The sequence below is a fragment of the Protopterus annectens genome, chromosome 8.part0 (genome assembly GCF_019279795.1).
Source record: "Protopterus annectens isolate FY-2018-M chromosome 8.part0, PAN1.0, whole genome shotgun sequence".
Lineage (NCBI taxonomy): Eukaryota > Metazoa > Chordata > Ceratodontiformes > Protopteridae > Protopterus > Protopterus annectens.
In genome coordinates this window covers 1103049914-1103067866 of record NC_056741.1, presented here as the reverse complement: position 1 = coordinate 1103067866, position 17953 = coordinate 1103049914, and the positions used below count along the sequence as shown (strand labels likewise).

Sequence of the window (17953 nt, the reverse complement as noted above, 5' to 3'; positions counted from 1 at the left end):
ACTGTTGAGTCTGGCCTTCCACGGAAACCCGGTACCTAGTGATGTTGTGAGGACCAGATCCGGAAGAGTTTGGACCTGTAGAGATGAGTCCGCATATAGTCTATTTTTGTGATGTAGTACTGGGAACAATGGTTAAGTGAGCATTCTGTGTTGATGTTCCAAGTTAATTTGAATAGATCCTGGTTTGTAGTAAGAGAAAGAGGGTCTTAAAGGAAAGGAGATGTGGTGTATTCAATGGACTGTCATGGCCTTAAATGCGTGATGACAGGAGGTTAGGTTGTTCAATAAAGGTTGTAGTAGCAAACAGCACACGTTGTCCCGCGTGTTATTTTCAGTATGGAATGTAGAGAGGCCAAATTCTCCTTTTTTGTCCTTGAGGGGGTGAAAAAAGACATTGGAGGAGGCCGTTGGGAGGAGAGGATTGAATACAAAGAAATGTGGTGGCAATTGACATTAGAAGCTGCATCTCCCCCAGGCCTAAATGATACTATCTCTGTTAAATCTTTGCTTAAAATGAGAGCTGCTAAATTGTAAAAAGAAAACAATGCAGAATCTTTTTTTCTTTTTTACCTTTTACTGTTTTTAACAGTAATTTTTATGCTTGTCACAAGCAGGAGCCTGGATACTTCTTAATCTAATACAACAAATATATATTTCACGTTTTTAAACTATGTTTTTTAAATCTAAGTTTTTAAAAACTTTTTTATTAGAATCAAGTTTTTAATGGTTTTGTATGGTAACTACAAAATATTTTGTTGTTCAAATAGATCTTTTATAAAAAGTGTTCTGAATTGTCATGTCTATGAATTAATGGAAGTTTTTAACATGACAATTGTGAATGACATTTGAATTGTTCTCTTAAGCCCTATAGGTTAGAAATAATTAAGCGGGAGATTCATTTGTATAAATAGAGAAGGGTCTAGGAATGTTTTATCTGATGAAGTTACAGTTTTACTGTGACGAAAAACGTGCATGAGATTTTCTACGTTTAATTGTTACTGCCTAAGCTGGTTTATATTGCTTTTATCAAAGTTGGTTCATCATTTATTGTTGGATTAAAAGCAGAACAGAATGCTTAGTTTTCCTGGATGCTTTTTTATGTGTATTGTAAATATGTACCTACTTCTGGGTACCTTCTGTTCATATATTGTACTACTATTGTAAGACTTGTGATCTCCTGACTGTACTATAAGTTTGTTTTGCATTTAACTAATTTTTGCCTCATATGTTTGCATAGTACCACTTGTGATCCAACTACTATTATTGCAGTCTACTGCCACTCTTTATTAACCTATGTATTTCACCTTGTAACCTCTTGGAGCTTTTCTCCCCACGATTCCACTGAAAATGGACACCTGTTGTCCAGTTGGATTTATCCTGGTGAAACAAATGTTAAATAAATAAAATAAAAAGTATATGATGTTCTAGGGTAGAAAAAAGTACTCAGCTTTGTCTTGCTACATACAGCAGTATAATGGATTTGTATGACTTAACCTTTAGCTACAGCGTATTTAAATGAGGATGGGTCTACCTTAAATTGTCAGTTGATGTTAAATGATCAACCAAAAACATCGAACATGAAGTAGCTGATTGACTGAGACTGTGGTTTAGTGTGGACTGAAGTTTTGTCACTTTCCATCTGCAGTGTAATCTTAGAGTTGGTATACATAATCAGCTGGGGAAGAGGGGGGTGGGAGGTGGTCTTCCCTTCTTACAGAAAATATGTTTTAGACTCTTTTTGTATTTTCACTGTTTTGGACGTTCACTGCTCAGCATTCAGTGTTAAGTGTGTCGTCAATATGTGTAGTCAGTAATGTAATATAGATACTATGAGGATTAATACTGTTTTACAGACCATCACACCCCTTATTCATTGTGCTCTTCTGACTGACCCGTGTTTGTTGGTAGCTCCTATTTGCTTCTCTCACTAATACACCAGGTTTATGAAAATGAATAACTGTTTTCTGATTTGTGCTTACTCTGTTTCACTTTTATATTATCAATTACATTCATCATAAAACTCTGACTTCTCTCTAGAAGGGAGTATGAAGCTTTCTCTAGTATATGCATTTGTTATTTTCTTTATGCTGAGTTTTTCTGGAAAGTAAACATATAATCGACAAGAAATACCCATCAAAGAAATAACTTCATCTGTTTTCTCTGCATATGCTAACTGTGATAAAACTGCCTTGAATTATTTTAATCCGTGTGCTAATATTTACTGTATGTACAGTATCAGTGATTTTCTGACAATAACTGAACTTTCACCTCACTTTTCTCCTCATCACAGCTAAACGTCACGTTCATCCTCAGAGAGATCAAATTCCTCAGGAGACCATGAAAGGTAAGTGACTGAAGACGCATTTAATAGTTACTGCCCTATAAAATGTTGTTCTTGCAACATACAGTAGCATTATGGATTTGTATGACCTAACCCTTAACTAAAGCACACTTAAATGAAATGACAAGACCCTGCATATTATTTTGCTTTGCTTAAAAAGACGTGGACTGGGACATTGCAGTAAGTATAGCCACAGAAATTTATAAGGAGAGTAGAAGTCTTTAGTGGCTTTTATGTGTCCCTTTCCTGTGACTCAAGTTGTGTATGAGAGAAAAAAACATTAAAGGTAAACATTGTCATTTAAAGCGAAATAAAAAAACCTATAAATGCATTGCAGCTTTCTTTTTGCATTAACTAAAATTTGCCACTGTGTGAGAGACCTCTGTTAAATGGTTAATGCATGATATTAAGTGTAACCTTTTGTATCTCCCCAGACAGTCCACAAATCATGTTCTATTTACAATGTAATTAATTTGTTTTTAAAATTATAAATTTACTACAGGTATGCCTTTTGGCCTTAAGCTTATCATTTTTGCACTCTTGAGTAAACTGTCTATACCATAAAGTGGGCAGTTATAAAAATGGTCAGTATTCCTGGGGTTGAAATATATGATACATAGGTTTGGCATTAGAAGTTCGAAGTGGGTTCAGTCAAACACACTTCATTCGAAGTCAGGAGGCCGAACGGCAACAGTGTCGAACCTGAGATTGTTGGAAGTACAAATCTCACCCCCATCTTGACCCATGTTAAAACCCACTTCGAGATTTATGGCGAGTCGTATTTCGACAATGTCAGAATTCGACATTGTTGTTTTAGCGGAAGTGGGTCGGTAATTCCATCATTCGATGGAGTCTAGTTCGACCTTCTCATGGTAAACAGATGCATACTATATAAAGAAACTAACATTGCTTTATCAAAACAAAAAAACACAAAACCAGTAACCAATGAACGTTTAATAATCCTCTGATATCTCGGCTTGTATGCCTTCACAGGAACATTGCTTTATGTCTGAATGGTTGGCATAGGTAAATTAGCAGTAAAGGATGACTTGTGGATTTTTGACCGGTAATAAATTTAACCGCCTGAACAACTTATCTTCTCTTTCTCCCTTATCAAAAAGTAGAATGCTCTCCCATCATCTCTCAGAACAACTCTTAACCCTGTCAAATTTAAATGCTCTCTACACTCATACCTCTCCAGTACTCGGAACTGTCCTTGCTCATAATCCTATAATAACCTCCCCATAAAACTTATAACTCTATTCTTTACTAGCCTATTAACTCTGTATATGTATGTGTGTGTGCATGTAGGTATATATAGGAAGGCTGTATACTTATCTATAAAACTTGTTTAGTAAATTGCCAGGAATGATATTACTTTACAATGTGTTAAATACACGATACCGTTAATTGTATTACTGTTCTTTATGATTCTACTGTCTTTGTACTAAATAATTTTTATTTTACTGTGGAGCTTTTCTCCCTGGGCCTCCACTGAAGATGGGCTCACTATGGCCCAGTGGACTTCCCCGATTAACAAACTGCAAATAAATAAATTGTGTTAGATATTTTATGCTAAAAATTGGAAATGTTTTAAATTGAAAAGGTAGGTAATACTTTCATCTTTATATTAAGATGCATTTTTAGATGTAAGTAACTTGAATGTTAGGTGACTAACAATATTATAGCCATTACCTTGATTTTTTTTTTTTGGTTAATTATGAAATTGTCGTGTAACACTTGGCATTCCTATATGATGTTTTTTAAAATATGTAGTCAAAGTACGTATACATCAGATTTCTATTACCAGTTTCTCTTCCTATCTCAATTACAGTGAAAAAGAAAAACTGATAATGACTTCAGACTTCTATAAGCTGCTTCTTTTACCTGCCACTAGAATCTGTTGCTTGTTTATACTTGAACAAAAAGCAAAAAAGAAATGAAATGATGCATATAATATATTTAGCCACTATTTTTAGTAAGGTCATTCCTTACCTGTTTGTGTTATAATGTGAAGCATATCCGAGTAAATGTTTGCATTTATTTTGCTAGTTGTTTTGTTAATGCAATGTATCCTGGACCAAGACCCTTTGTGGTGGACTTCTGGGGAGAAAAACTCCAAAGAAAAGATTTCTTACAAATGCTGCTAATAGTAGGCTCCAAATGTTTGGAAAACAGTATTCAGTGGAATGTAAGAAAATCGGAGAAAACAAAAATAATTGCCAAATAAATGGAGTACAATCTATGTATAAGGAGTGTGTATCAGAATATTAACACTCAGTATTATTAAAGATATTCTTACGGTTGCAGTCAGTGGTTAATTCCAAGACTGGTACCCTATATCCAGTCATACTTTGGGAGATGAAACTACTGTGAATAAGACCCCAGACTAATGTCACTGCCAGATGGACATCCACACTTTGTGCAATGTGAGCTGTAGAAGAGCACTGTGGGAAGTAGGTATTTTCTTTTGATCAGTCCATCACAACAGAGGTGGACTGGAACAGGTAGAAAAAAATGAATAAACTGTTACCCAAGTAGACAGTGATACAGATAAACAAAAAAATGGGAGGAAGGTAAATGAACTAAGAAGCAGGATTGTGATGTAATGTGAATGAAGGAAGAGTGATAATTTAAAAAGACAACAAGAACTAGGAGTACAACAAGGCAGTGTTTAAGGGAAAAAACTTCTGCGAAGAAAAATCAGGGGGAGACACAATACGGATCATATGAACAAAGATTGTAAAGGTGTGGATGTAAATAGGGCTTGATTATGTGGTTAAATAAACCGATATAGTGACTCTAAGGTGTATCATATGTTGCAGCTACAAACCGGCTGTGAGGGTAGTCATGTTCTGAGTATCATAGCAAAAGCATATCACTTGTCATTATTTCTACTAGCTATAATGCTTTAACAAAAGCATGCTATTTTGATGTTTCTTTGCTACATGAATAACAGTAGTAGTAACATTTTTTCCCTCTGATCAGACTGTAGGATTCATAAAGAATACTTCTGTTCATACTAATTTTCCCATGTGGGTTGTTTGGTAGTATGATGGAGAGAAATATATCATTAGCAGCTTATTACCACATCCGTGAAATGAATACTGCATTGGCAGCCCTGACTGCTAGTGTTCTCTCTAATAGCTCATGCATCATAGTAACATAGGCACCCTCATATATATATATATATATATATATATATATATATATATATAAAATACATACACACACACACGCATTCACAAATAAGTCCTCACATACTCAGATTTATGGAAATACTCACCCTCTCACCCACATAATCATTTCAACACATAAACATACACAAAAACATATATACATACAAACTCAGTATCCTCCACTTATCTCCCCTACTGCAATTACACACACACACACACACACACACACACACACACACACACACACACACACACACACACACGCACACGCACACCACAAGTACTGTCATGAGAATGAATGGGTGAATAACTTCAAAAGATGACATTCACTTTTTCCTACTTGAGAAAAAAATAAATTGGCTCAGCCATTCTGCAAGTAGCTCTGCCGAGTTGGTCTTGTGACCATTTCAGGGGTAGAGCACATGACTAATTAGCTTTAACCACTCCCCGTGGACTTCCACATTAGTGTGCAGCTTCCCCAGTGAGACTGCTCTGAACACATCCGTGGCCACTACTAGGGAAAATTGTAGTGAGTCAGTTGTCTTTGAATCAGAAAGGTTTAATGCAATGCGGAAATCTTTGAGTAAATTATTCTGATCATGGTAAGACTTTCTCAAGTCCCAGAAATAGTGACTTATTGCATGTTGCATTCAAAATATAATTGCCTTATGCATGTCATACATAACATTTAGAAGACGAAAGCTGTAGTACACTTAGGCAAATTTTACTGTTTTGTCAGTTATCTTTAATAAAGAAAGTTTTAAACTTTTTCTCAAAGAAAAGGAACAGAATTTAAAAAGTAAGTAAATTGAAAAATACATAGTGATTTATCTTTCCCTCTGTCTATACATTTACTGAAAGAGTGATATATAGCTATATAGGACTCAGGTTGCAGAGTCAGAGCCCATGAAAATGAATTCCTTAGCAACAAAGCAACATAACTCATACTGTATAAGTCAATGGGATCTGTGCAGTTTCAACAAATTATAAATGTAACAAATTGGCTAAGGAAAGTGTGTCATCCTTTGTCTGCTCATGGAAAAAAAAATCCTGCAGTGCTCTTTTATGTCTCATGGTACACGAAATGTTAATAGCATGTGGAAACACTTTCTCATCAGTTAGACTAGTCACATGATCATAAATGCCAATTACTGTAGTATACAACAAACTAGACAGAAGAGCTGAATTTAGGAAGTTAATTTGTAACTGAAGAATCATCTGAAAGGAAGACCTGGAAGTCTGGAGTGAGAGAGGACATAGTTAGAACTAACTTTTGGAATATAAACTGTGGATTACACTCGAGGAAGTACTTGCTTTAGAGCTCAAGGTAAGGTCTGTGACAGGTCTTTAGCTGGGACTTTACACTGTGGTTCTGACTCAGAATTGTTATATTTGAGATTGTGGGGGTGTGAGGGATGCATGGGACTTCTTTTCTTGTTTTAATGGATTGAGAGATGATTTTTATTGTTTGATATATTATCTCCTGATCTCTTTGATGTTCATTCTTGCAACATAAACTCCTATATGGGTGCCAACCACTTAGTCAAAATTCGGTTTAGTTGAATTTGGATCAGGTATGTATTGGATTCACTGTCTGAAAAATCAGATGATAAGAGTTGGATTTGAGTGAGAGCACACAGTAATGGATATTAGGAAATATGTTTTTTCCCTAATACTATGGGATCCCAAAGGTAGTACGTGTGTGTGTGTGTGTGTATCTCTCTATTTTTTATATATATATATATATATATATATATATATATATATATATATCTGTATTAGTGGAGGTGGGGAGAATGCAGTCTCTCTCTCTCTTATGGGATGTAGGCAGGCTTGTCCCCTGGAAAAATACTCTGTTATTCTTTGTGGTTTCTGGAGTTGCAGTGGTAGTGTTTTTAGGTTTCTACTTGCATTTTGATGTAAGTAAGTTCAAACTGCTTACATCAATGTAAGAATTATTGATATCTGTGCACTTCTCTGAAATGCCTTATAATCCTATCTATCTAGCTATTGATATGTAATATTTTTTTGCATGATCTAACTCTCCTTATTTAAGCACATTAATTCAGGGGTCACCTAACCATGAAAAAAGGCACTGACTACCTGCACTGAAACACCATCCTGCTTCATTGTTGTTGAACTGCAGTATCTAAAATACTGAAATAGAACTCTAACAGTTGTTCAACAAATCCCAAAAGATTAAAAACCCTAAAATCTACAGTGCTGGTGCTGATGACCCAGTAGCACAGAAGCAAGGAGTCTATCTAAGTCGCCAGCAACCAAAGATTCAGAATGGACCAAAATGGACCCTGCTATCCTATCCTAGGTAAGAGTGTGAACTGGTTCATTGCCCATGAAAATTTTGGTGGAGAAAATGAGTGTCACAGGCCAGCAATAGTGCTATCGGGAGTAACATGACATCTGACATTGGCATTTGCTCTTTCTTGGGGACATGGTTTCTGACTGGCTGCATCTTCATAATGTCTCCCTCTGTCCATTCTCTACTCCCCATTAGGACCTCACTACACATTTCTCATGACTACCCTACAAGGCTGACTTCACCAGTAGTCATGGGACCAATATGGCCAAGGGATACAACCAGGATTGCCAGCAAGAAGATATAAGGGTGCCCAGGGATGACAGAGTGGAAGTGAAGGGATGAGGCAGAGAGTCACTGGTGGGTAAGAAAATAAATAAATAAAAATAAAAAAACAGCACTGTAGCTACACTGCTGTGTAAAAAAAATGATTGACTGTTTCTAATAAAAACTGATAAAAAGTGCCTCGAATTAAACTTCATGTTGTTTATATAGATAAATAGATAAAATCATTGATAGAGATACACAAACAATACACACATACCTCTATTTACATGTAAGCATATCCTTATGTTATTTATTTAAGTAGAAAGGCTGTCATTAATAAGAAAATGAAACTGGAAAATAAGTATACCTGGTATGGGACTAGTATTGGGGCCATGAGAGCAGTAGAAAGTATCCTCCTTTGTATCTGCTATGTATGTCGCATGTCTTTAGAAAAGACTTAAAAGTACAACCTTAATATGTGTAGCTGTAGGAGATCTACTCAACCTCTAGGCAACTTATTCAACACTTAACCAATTCCCTAAAGGGAGATGATTAACACAGTTTTATTTCATACAGTGACTTTGGCCAGCACTTGGTAGATAGACTACAAAAACCCTTACAGTTTTATAGGAGTTTTGCTAGGAACCCTAGAATCACTAATTCTAAGTGTGTGTGTGTGTGTGTGTGTGTGTGTGTGTGTGTGTGTGTGTGTGTGTGTGTGTGTGTCTCTTCTATAGGGAAAGGTAGCTTAAACATAGGGCTAAACATGTAAATAGTGAAATGGTAGTTGAGGCACCAGATTACTATTACATTATTTGTCTTTTAAGTATTTATTTAACTAGATGACTGGACCATTTCAACCATGATCCAGACAGAATAGAAATACAATAAAAATAATAATCACACCTTACAAATAATCTATACAAATGTCATACAACTACACAAATATTTACAGAAATGTTAATTAAAATATATATCAATAGCTCTATCTATATAATTTTTATAGTAATAGCATGGTGTCTTAGGTTACAGTAACACATTGACCTGAACTTGGCTTGGTCAGATATATGTTACTCTGTGTCTAAAGAGTATTTATGTTCTGCAGTCAAAGTTAGATGTTCTTTTTAAATTGTAAAATATCATTAATGTTTCTATGGGTAAAAGAAAACCTATTCCTAAACATAGCTCCCAGTTTGGAAATGGCCACCTCTACAGCACTGAGACAGAAAGCTGGGTTTTTCAGCAGTACCATTTTGCCCTGACTGTAAGATCCGTTTCAAATTCAGTTAAAAACTGTGCTGTGGGTTAATACTTTTTCATGACTGGGAGAGAGGACTATAGGAAGAAACAGTACGACGTACGTGGGCACAAGGTTTTTTAGTGCCATATTCTAGCCTTAGTTGCTCCATTGTTTTCGTTGAACGTGTCTTACAGGACAACAGCGGAGATGAACAGAAGTGTAGAACACACAAAGCTAAAAACAGATTCAAGAGGATATGAACAGAGAAGACTGAATCCTCAACAAGGCAAAAGGATGAAGAAGGAGTAGAAAGTTATATTAATAAATGCCAGAGGATTTGAAAAAATGGTGTGAGACCTACCAATAGCATCAAAAGCAAGTGAAATCATTCTAGTAGGAGACCTATCAAGTAACATCAGAAACAAGTGAGATAATTGTATTAAGGATTAGAAAGCTGAGAAAGATATGTGATGAAAGGACATGTCAACCCCAGGCTAGGTCTGTGTGAGTAACAGGACAGAGAAAAGAGAGAGATAGATGACAATATCTGTTCTGAAGATCATAGAGCAAGGTCATGGAAGAAGACTATGACCTGTAGAGCAAGGTACAGTGTTTGACAGTTACCTCCATTTGCCTGCTGTGTGACTTTTAGTTTGAACAAGTCACTTAACTAGAAATTGTTCTTGTTTCTCCCCAGAAAGGGATGCTTGGGGATGCTTTTGTGCAGTGGGCTTAACTGTTGAACAAATTAATAAAAAATTACAAATAAACCTGACATAGGAGAGCAGCAAATGATGGTCAGCATGATGGCAGTGAGGGTAGAGTTACTGGCACAGTATTGCTGATGGTCAGATTCATTGACTGACTATCGGGCAGAGTGACAAAAGATGACAGCAAACTGTCTGGTGGGATAAGTAATAGAGTATAAATAAGGTGGTTCTAATAGAGAATCTTAATGTGATTGAGGTAGACTGGAGAATACCAGAGTCTGGGTGGAAGAAAAGGTGCTTGACTGAGCCCCTTGACCAAGAAGGATGCACCCAGTAGGTGCAGTAAAATACATTAAGAACAGCAAAGTCCTGGATGTTGTGCTGCGTAGAACAGATGATGAATTAAAGTACTTTGTCAGGGATTGACCAGGTATTGGTATGGTTCCACATTGAAAGAAAGGAAAGAAAGATCAAAACAAAGATGTGTTTGGGACTAGAGAGGGTGAGCTGTAGGGAAATAGGGAGAGCAGAGTTGGGGTTGGGAAGTGAAAAGGCACAATATTGCAAATGTCCTGTGGGGCAGTCTAAAAAAAAAAAAGGATTAAGAAGACAAAGGGGATTTCAATAAAGAGGAAATGAAAGGGGAAGGTAGGAAAGTAATTTTTGTTTTCACAAGGAAGTATGAAGCGTATAAATAGCAAATGATGAATGGGAAAAGGAAGACCTTCTGATGTTTGCTTTAATGATTTTGTTGGCCTAGCCTCAGAGAATGTTATATAATGTTAGGGTCATAGTCCCTCAAAGGGAACAATTTTGTGGATATAGGAAATGCCAAAGCTAAAATTATCATCCTATACTTTCATAAATCCCGGATTAAAATGTTTTTCTTGTCTTCTTCAGTATAACACATGATCATCAGAAAACATATTATCATCAGACATGTCGGGATATGCACTACGTTTATATTATGTTTACACTGTGTTTGTTCTGGCATAATTTTGCACTGACTGAATCTTGGACAATGTTATGGTTATGGTCAGTTTGTGGGCTATAGTACAGCTTTACACATGGTGCATTCCGCTATTTATATAGAAACTGTGCAGACCAGTGAGGCACACAGTTTTTCCCTAGAAATGTAGTGTATTAGGGATCAAGGTTTTCAAGGTGTCATGGAGCCTTGCTCCTTTACACAGTTCTGTAATATGATGTCAAATCTTTAGCATACATTTGCATTGACTTTTGTAGTGGCCAGCTTACAATAAACAAGTGACTGATAAATTTTAAGCAGCAAAAAACATATCAAAATAAAACGAAACACTGGATTGCAATATGGGAAACTAACTACACATAAAAATATGACATTGGATATACAGTGGACATGCAAAATATTGGGCATTAACAGGCAAAGAAATAGGATTAGGTGTTATAAAATTCTTGTCAAACATAATAAAAGTACATTAAAAATGTATGTGCTTCAGGTATGCATATTGCATTCCCTTTATGTTATGCGAGTCATTAAAGACACAAGATCAGATTTTCCTTTTAAAAGTAAGTTAAGTATAAGCCTAAGTTAAGTATAAGCCTGTCATTTATGATGCACTTTTACCAGGGTTTATTACATAAACCATTGCACTGTCTCCTTTGTTTCAGCAAACACTAGAAAAAGTGGTACATGCAGAATTGTTAACTTTATAAGAAGAATTAAAGTGAGGTTTGCAGATTCATTTCAAATTAGATAGGGCATCCCAAAAAAGCCTTCTACAGCTTTCAAGGGGACTGTACCAGAATGTCCAGATCTCCTCCTGCACAGTTCTCATTACTGCTTCCTAAGGACTTGTCCACTTGTAGGGCCCTGGTGTGAAAGGGGAGTTAGAATGGCACTTGTGAGAGTGGAGACAATGATCAAGGAGGGGCACCCAAAAGAAAAAGTTTATAAGAAAACTTAACTGTTCATTTAGATTGGTAAAGTACATATCAATGGCATGGTTAAATACAGATTGAAAAATATTGTGAGCTTAGTGGTAAAGATTAGATAGATAGATAGACTGCTGCAGGAACTTGAATCAGAATGTTAGGATGCCAGACATGATTCAGCAATGTTGTATTTGCTGAAAAACATGACTCTGTAAAACATCTACATTAGCAATGGTTTCTCAGTCCTGCAGACTTCAGATTTCTCCCTTAGCCAGGCATGCAGAGACATTAGAGTTAATTTTAGTTGAGCGTGTGAAGGCTGCCAGCCTAGTTAGAATTTTGTAAATACGTTTGTCATTGTAAATTTTAATGTAATCCACAGGCTTGTTCGACAAATGTAAAGGGAACTATATATTAGGATTAAACTATATGTTGTACTGAGCTTCAGAAATGTAACCACAGTGCACCCTGCTGGAAGAAAGCTGATAAAGTAAAGCATTTTATGATGGTTTGATCTCAAGCTCGGAGACAGGATATCTAGATGAAGGAATTCTTTCTATTGTCTTAGGACAAGAGTTAATTACTAGGTTTTACATGTAAAATGTAATTTATTGCTGTGGCTTCCTGCAGGTGCAGATTACAAAAATAAATGTAAATTTTGAGTTTCTGTTACCTGGGAAACTAAATCAGAACTGTTAAGAATGATATAATCTGAAATGACTCCGCATTACTGTGTTATCAATTTAAGAATTTCCCAGAGAGAAAGATAGAGGATTTTGGATTTTGTCTGAAGAACATCCACTCACCAGCACTTGCTTGCTCTGTAGGTAAGATCTTTATTTAGAACAGTAATTTCTCTTACAGATGGATAGAAATAGCCAGATTAATCTAGCTGTTTTCTATATTTATGTCAGACTATTCTACAGTATTTTTAAGCATTTTCCTCTGATTTCTGAACTCTGTAATGTCATTGTGTTAAAAGTAATATTTTTTAAACCTTTCAACTGTGGCTGTTTTGTGTAGAGATAATTAAAGCTCTAGAGTACTTGCATGTATTACAGAACCAACTGATATTGCCAACATCCTGGCAGATAGGTTCAGTGCTAACTTTACCCCCCACCCCCACCCTCTAAAGGGCCATATATATATACAGGAAGAATGCAGAGTTCCTGTATTCACAACTACACAGGTAAAAGCTGCACTCTCTAAAGCCAAAAACACAGCATCCATGGGACTGGACAACATCCCAGGCTGCGTTTTACACGAACTTCAGAACGAACTGGCTCCCCACTTAAGCACCATGTTCAATAATAGCCTCGCATCAGGCTTTGTGCCCACTGAATGGCACACAGCAACAGTTATCCCACTCCACAAAGGGGGAGCCACCACTGATCCCGGGAACTATTGACCTATTAGCCTGATGAGCCTGGTCTGCAAGGCCATGGAACGTATCATCATAAAACTCATAAACAAAGACATTGGTAACCTCCAAACTCGGATCCCACCCAGTTTGTGTTTGTGAAAGGCAGATCATGCCTCCTGAACCTGATCAACTTCTTTGAGGCAGTCACCAAAGCAGTAGATGAGGGTAAGGTGGTTCACACAGCCTATCTTGACCTCGCCAAGGCTTTTGACACCATTCCCCATCCTGGAATTCCAGCTAAACTCACTAAACTAGGTATAAATCCCTATGTCACAAGATGGGTTGCCAACTGGCTCACTGACAGAATCCATACTGTAAAAGTTGCAGACTCCAAATCTGACCTCAAAGCAGTGACAAGTGGAGTACCACAGGGTTCCATCCTGGGACCTCTCCTGTTTGGTATCTACTTCTCTGAAGTACAGGCTAACACAGAAGGCCTCTGGCTAATGAAGATTGCAGATGACTGCAAACTAGGAGCCATAATAAAGTCCTCAAATGATGTGGGCATCCTACAGAAGGGCCTCGCTGAGACAGATGCCTGGTGTCAGAGCCATGTCCTCAAGCTCAATGCCAAAAAGTGCAATGTCATCCCCTTTGGTAAAAACTCTGTACCCATGAACTACCGCATAGACAGCAATCTACTTAACACCGAATGTGTGATAAGAGACCTTTGGACCCAGGTGGACAGTAGTCTCTCCTTTGATAGTCACATCGCCACAGTAGTCAGGAAGCCCTTCTATGTGGTACACCTCATCATAAAAGGGTTCTCATCCAGGAAAAAAGAGGTCATTGTTCCCCTCTACTCGACACTCATTAGACCCATTATAGAGTACAATGCCCATTTTGGAATGTACCTCACAAGACATCAGCAGCAGCTGGAAAGGCCACAGAAGTACCTCACAAAGAGGATTACTGGCCTCAAACAAATGCCCTACATCAACCATCTCAAAAAACTCCAGTTTTACTCCGTAGCATATCGCCTACTCCAAGGTGATCTCTGCCTAACATATAAAGCTATGTCAAACCCAGAGCTGTTGGACTTGCTACACCTAAAGAAATCCCAATCCCACCGAGCTACATGCTCTAGGGACCTAAACCTTGTCACCACAATAAACAGGACATGCTGGAGGGATATATTCCTGCCCCAGAGACTTCCCATACTCTGGAACAGGCTACCCATCTATGTCAAGCAAAGTTCTTTATTAGCACACTTCAAGAAACGTCTTGAGTGGATGGGAAATAGGAAATACACCCCGGGGATCACTTCTGTGTCTCTGCTCGACAGTGGCACAGGAAAATAACTTTCTTGGGTGGCATAAGTCAGGGAACCTTGTTGGCTAGGCATATGTAGGCCCTTGGGCCGATAGCCTAGTATGTACCTATGAACCTATGATACTGTGTAAAGCCACTCTAATCCTATAATACTCTGTAAAGCCACTCCAATAGCCTTAAAAGTCACACTTACTAATTGGATAATAATATTGCACAGTAAAATTGGTCACCGTTTGGTAAGGGCCATATTAGTAGCTGGTAAATAGTGGTTGGTGGCAGTGGATTACTACCCTATAGTCTGGGCAGAAAGGGGCATAGCTGGAGAACCTGTGCCAGCCTTCCCCAGGAGTGTCTGTGTGTTTGTATATAACTTGTATCTCAAAGTGTGTGTGTGTCAGCTACTTGGGCAGGGACACAAAGCACTGGTTGGACAGAGAGGGTGCTGGAGGGTTTGGCTTGACCACTAGGCTAAGATCTGTACCCTTTAACTGTGCCAGTGGGAAGTCTTATTGGGGATCTGGAGAGAAAGGGAGAAACCAGCCCTAGACTGGCTGTGATTTCTGTGTGCTCTTAAGGGAAATTGTACTTTACTGTGTGTGTACTTGTCATCCTTCCTATCCTTCCCAATGTGCATGCCCCTCACTGGTGCTAGTGGTGAGGATCGAGGCTTCTTGATTACCGGGCCAGTGCACGGGCATCACATATTAATTGTTTGGCAGTGGTGGGATGTCCACATCAAATATTGTTTGACGGTGGGGAGTTAGCCACATCCTATACTAATTGGCTTGTGGTAGTGTGGATAGTGAATTCCTGTAGTTTGTGTACAGTGATCACTGAAGATGTTTTTGTACTCTAAATCAGTCATGCAGTGAACATTCAGAGTCCAGATCACAATTGTTTTATTTCTTTTGTTAGCTTAGTTAGTCAGGGAGAGCAGGCAAGCATGTCAGCAGAGGAGTATGGCAAGCTGACAAGGAGCCAGTTGGCTGAGATGTGTCAGGCTGAGGGACTGGTGCATGGAAACCTGACTAAGGCAGACATGATTGCAGCTTTGGTCACAGCTGCATCAGAAAACAGCAATCAGGAGGATAATCAGACTGGCCATGGAGATGTACAACACTCAGAGAATGGACAGCTCAGCCTTTCTGCAGAGGACTTAAAAAGCCATCTGGAGTTAAAGAGACTTGAGTTGGAGGCCAGGCACTTGGAAGTGGAAGCTGTGGAGAAGGAGAGGCAGAGGCAGTATGAAAAGGAGATTCTGACTCTTCATCAGAGTCATGGAGGTAATGGGGAAGGGAGTAACCAGACCCCAGAAGCACAAAAGATCAGTAAATTTCTTCCACAGTTTACAGAGGTGGATAATTTTGAAAGTTTCATATGTTTGAGAGGGTATGTAAACCGTATGATTTTGACCAAAGACTCTGGGTATTGTTCCTGATCCCCTTACTCCATGGTAAAGCTGTAACTGTGTTGTCCAAGATATCTGATCGTGAATTTGTTTGATTATACTGCTGTTGAGAATTGTTTGCTAGAATTTTTTAAGCTAACACCTGAAGTTTATAGGAAAAAGTTACACGAGTATAGACACAAGGTAGATGAAAATGTGTGTGAATATGTTGCTGAACCAAGCAACTGTTTTCATAGGTGGGTGAGGGGATGTCAGGTCACCACATTTGAAGGGCTGGATGACCTTTTGGTGAGGGAACCAGCCCTTAGCACTTTGCCTGAGGACATGAGGATCTGGTTAGCTAATGGACAATGTGCTACTTCAGATATACCTAGCAAGCAGGGCATCACTGCACAGGAAAGGGACACCCAGTGCTGCTCATGGGTCTAAGGGAATCCATGATGGGCAGTTCAGACACCCCAACAGAATCTGCCAGTAGCAGGGGAAGGCACTATTCCAGGTACACATCCAGGACTTGGGGTTAAATGTTTTAAATGCAGTCAGTGGGGCCATGTAGCATATAGATGTCCACAGAGGCAAGGTAGGGAGCAAGAGGTAAGGGAGCCAGTAAGTGGGAAAGGCAAATGCTAATGGTAGGTTTTCTTGAGACAGCAAGGGTACCAAACTACAACAAGAGGTTATATCCTATCATAGTGAATGACAAAGAGACCATTGCTAAGACAGACACAGCCTCTGACATAACCATTGTGAAGTCTGCAATGGGTACAGAGGAGCACTTCTTGCCTGGGCAGTCTGCTCCAGTCAGAGCTTTAGGAGGGACCCCATTACAAATACCTTTGGCTAGGATTCACCTTGACTGGGAGGGTGAAAAAAGGAAGCCAGGAAGTAGGTGTTTTTGAGGATATCCCTGCAGATGTCCTGATAGGAAATGATTTTAATGCAGTACCATGTGCTCATGCAGTTCGGGCGGCCACGGTGGTACAGCGGTTAGCGTTGCCACCTCACAGCAAGAGGTTCTCCGGTTCGATTCTCGGCTGGGGTGCCTTCTGTGCGGAGTCTGCATGTCCTCCCTGTGGTTGCGTGGGTTTCCTCCGGGTGCTCCGGTTTCCACCCACATCCCAAAGACATGCAGTAGGTACATTGGACACTCTAAATTGGCCCTAGGTGTGAGTGTGTGCATGTGTGTGCCTTCTGTGGAAGGTTAGGCACTGGGCTGGCAACTCGACACTGTAAAACTCCACTGCCAATCATGAGCAGACAGATGATCCACTGTGGCGACCCCTAACTGGGAAAAAGCTGAAAGAAGAAGACCATGTGCTCATGCAGTTACATGCAGATGGGCTTGGAGATGAGCATGTAGGTCTGGTAGCCTGGGGGAGATCCAGACAAGACCGCACACTTGCAGCCAGGACTAGTGAGGTGGTTACTTCAGGAAGGGAGCTACACTGTAACAGTGAGATTGAAGGTGGGCCACAGCTGCTTGTGGGTACTGATGTTCCCTTGGACAGAGTGACTGCAACAAAGGTAGAGGTGAGTAGTAGTACCCAGGCTGACAGTGAGGCTCGGCTGTCAGAGGATGCCAGACTTCATGTGGAAGGGGAGCTGGGAAGGGTTACAAAGAGAGTTGAGACAGGCACAGCTCTCAGACCCTACATTACAAGGCCTGAGAGAGGTAGCTAGTGAGGCACCTGATTCTCAAGGGAAGGGGGATTCTTTATACTGGGACAAAGGGTTACTGTATAGAGAGTTGGACCCCTGAGGTAGAGCTAGAAGGTGAAAGAGTACAGCAGTTGGTAGTGCCTAGAGTCTACCATCTGGCACTTCTAGCCATAGCCCATGATATTCCCTTTACAGGTCACATGGGCATAAAACATACAAAGAG

At 39.0% G+C, this 17953-nt stretch overlaps 1 protein-coding gene across 2 annotated transcripts in view; it reads left to right on the top strand.

Moving 5' to 3' along the window:
* The window catches only part of SELENBP1 (selenium binding protein 1), a 376594-nt gene that overhangs the window by 111532 nt on the left and 247109 nt on the right, over positions 1 to 17953 (top strand). For both annotated transcript variants that reach the window (XM_044080630.1, XM_044080631.1), the window contains exon 2: positions 2291 to 2344. In XM_044080630.1, the coding sequence (XP_043936565.1) occupies positions 2291 to 2344 (54 nt within the window). The remainder of the gene's footprint in view (positions 1 to 2290; positions 2345 to 17953) is intronic.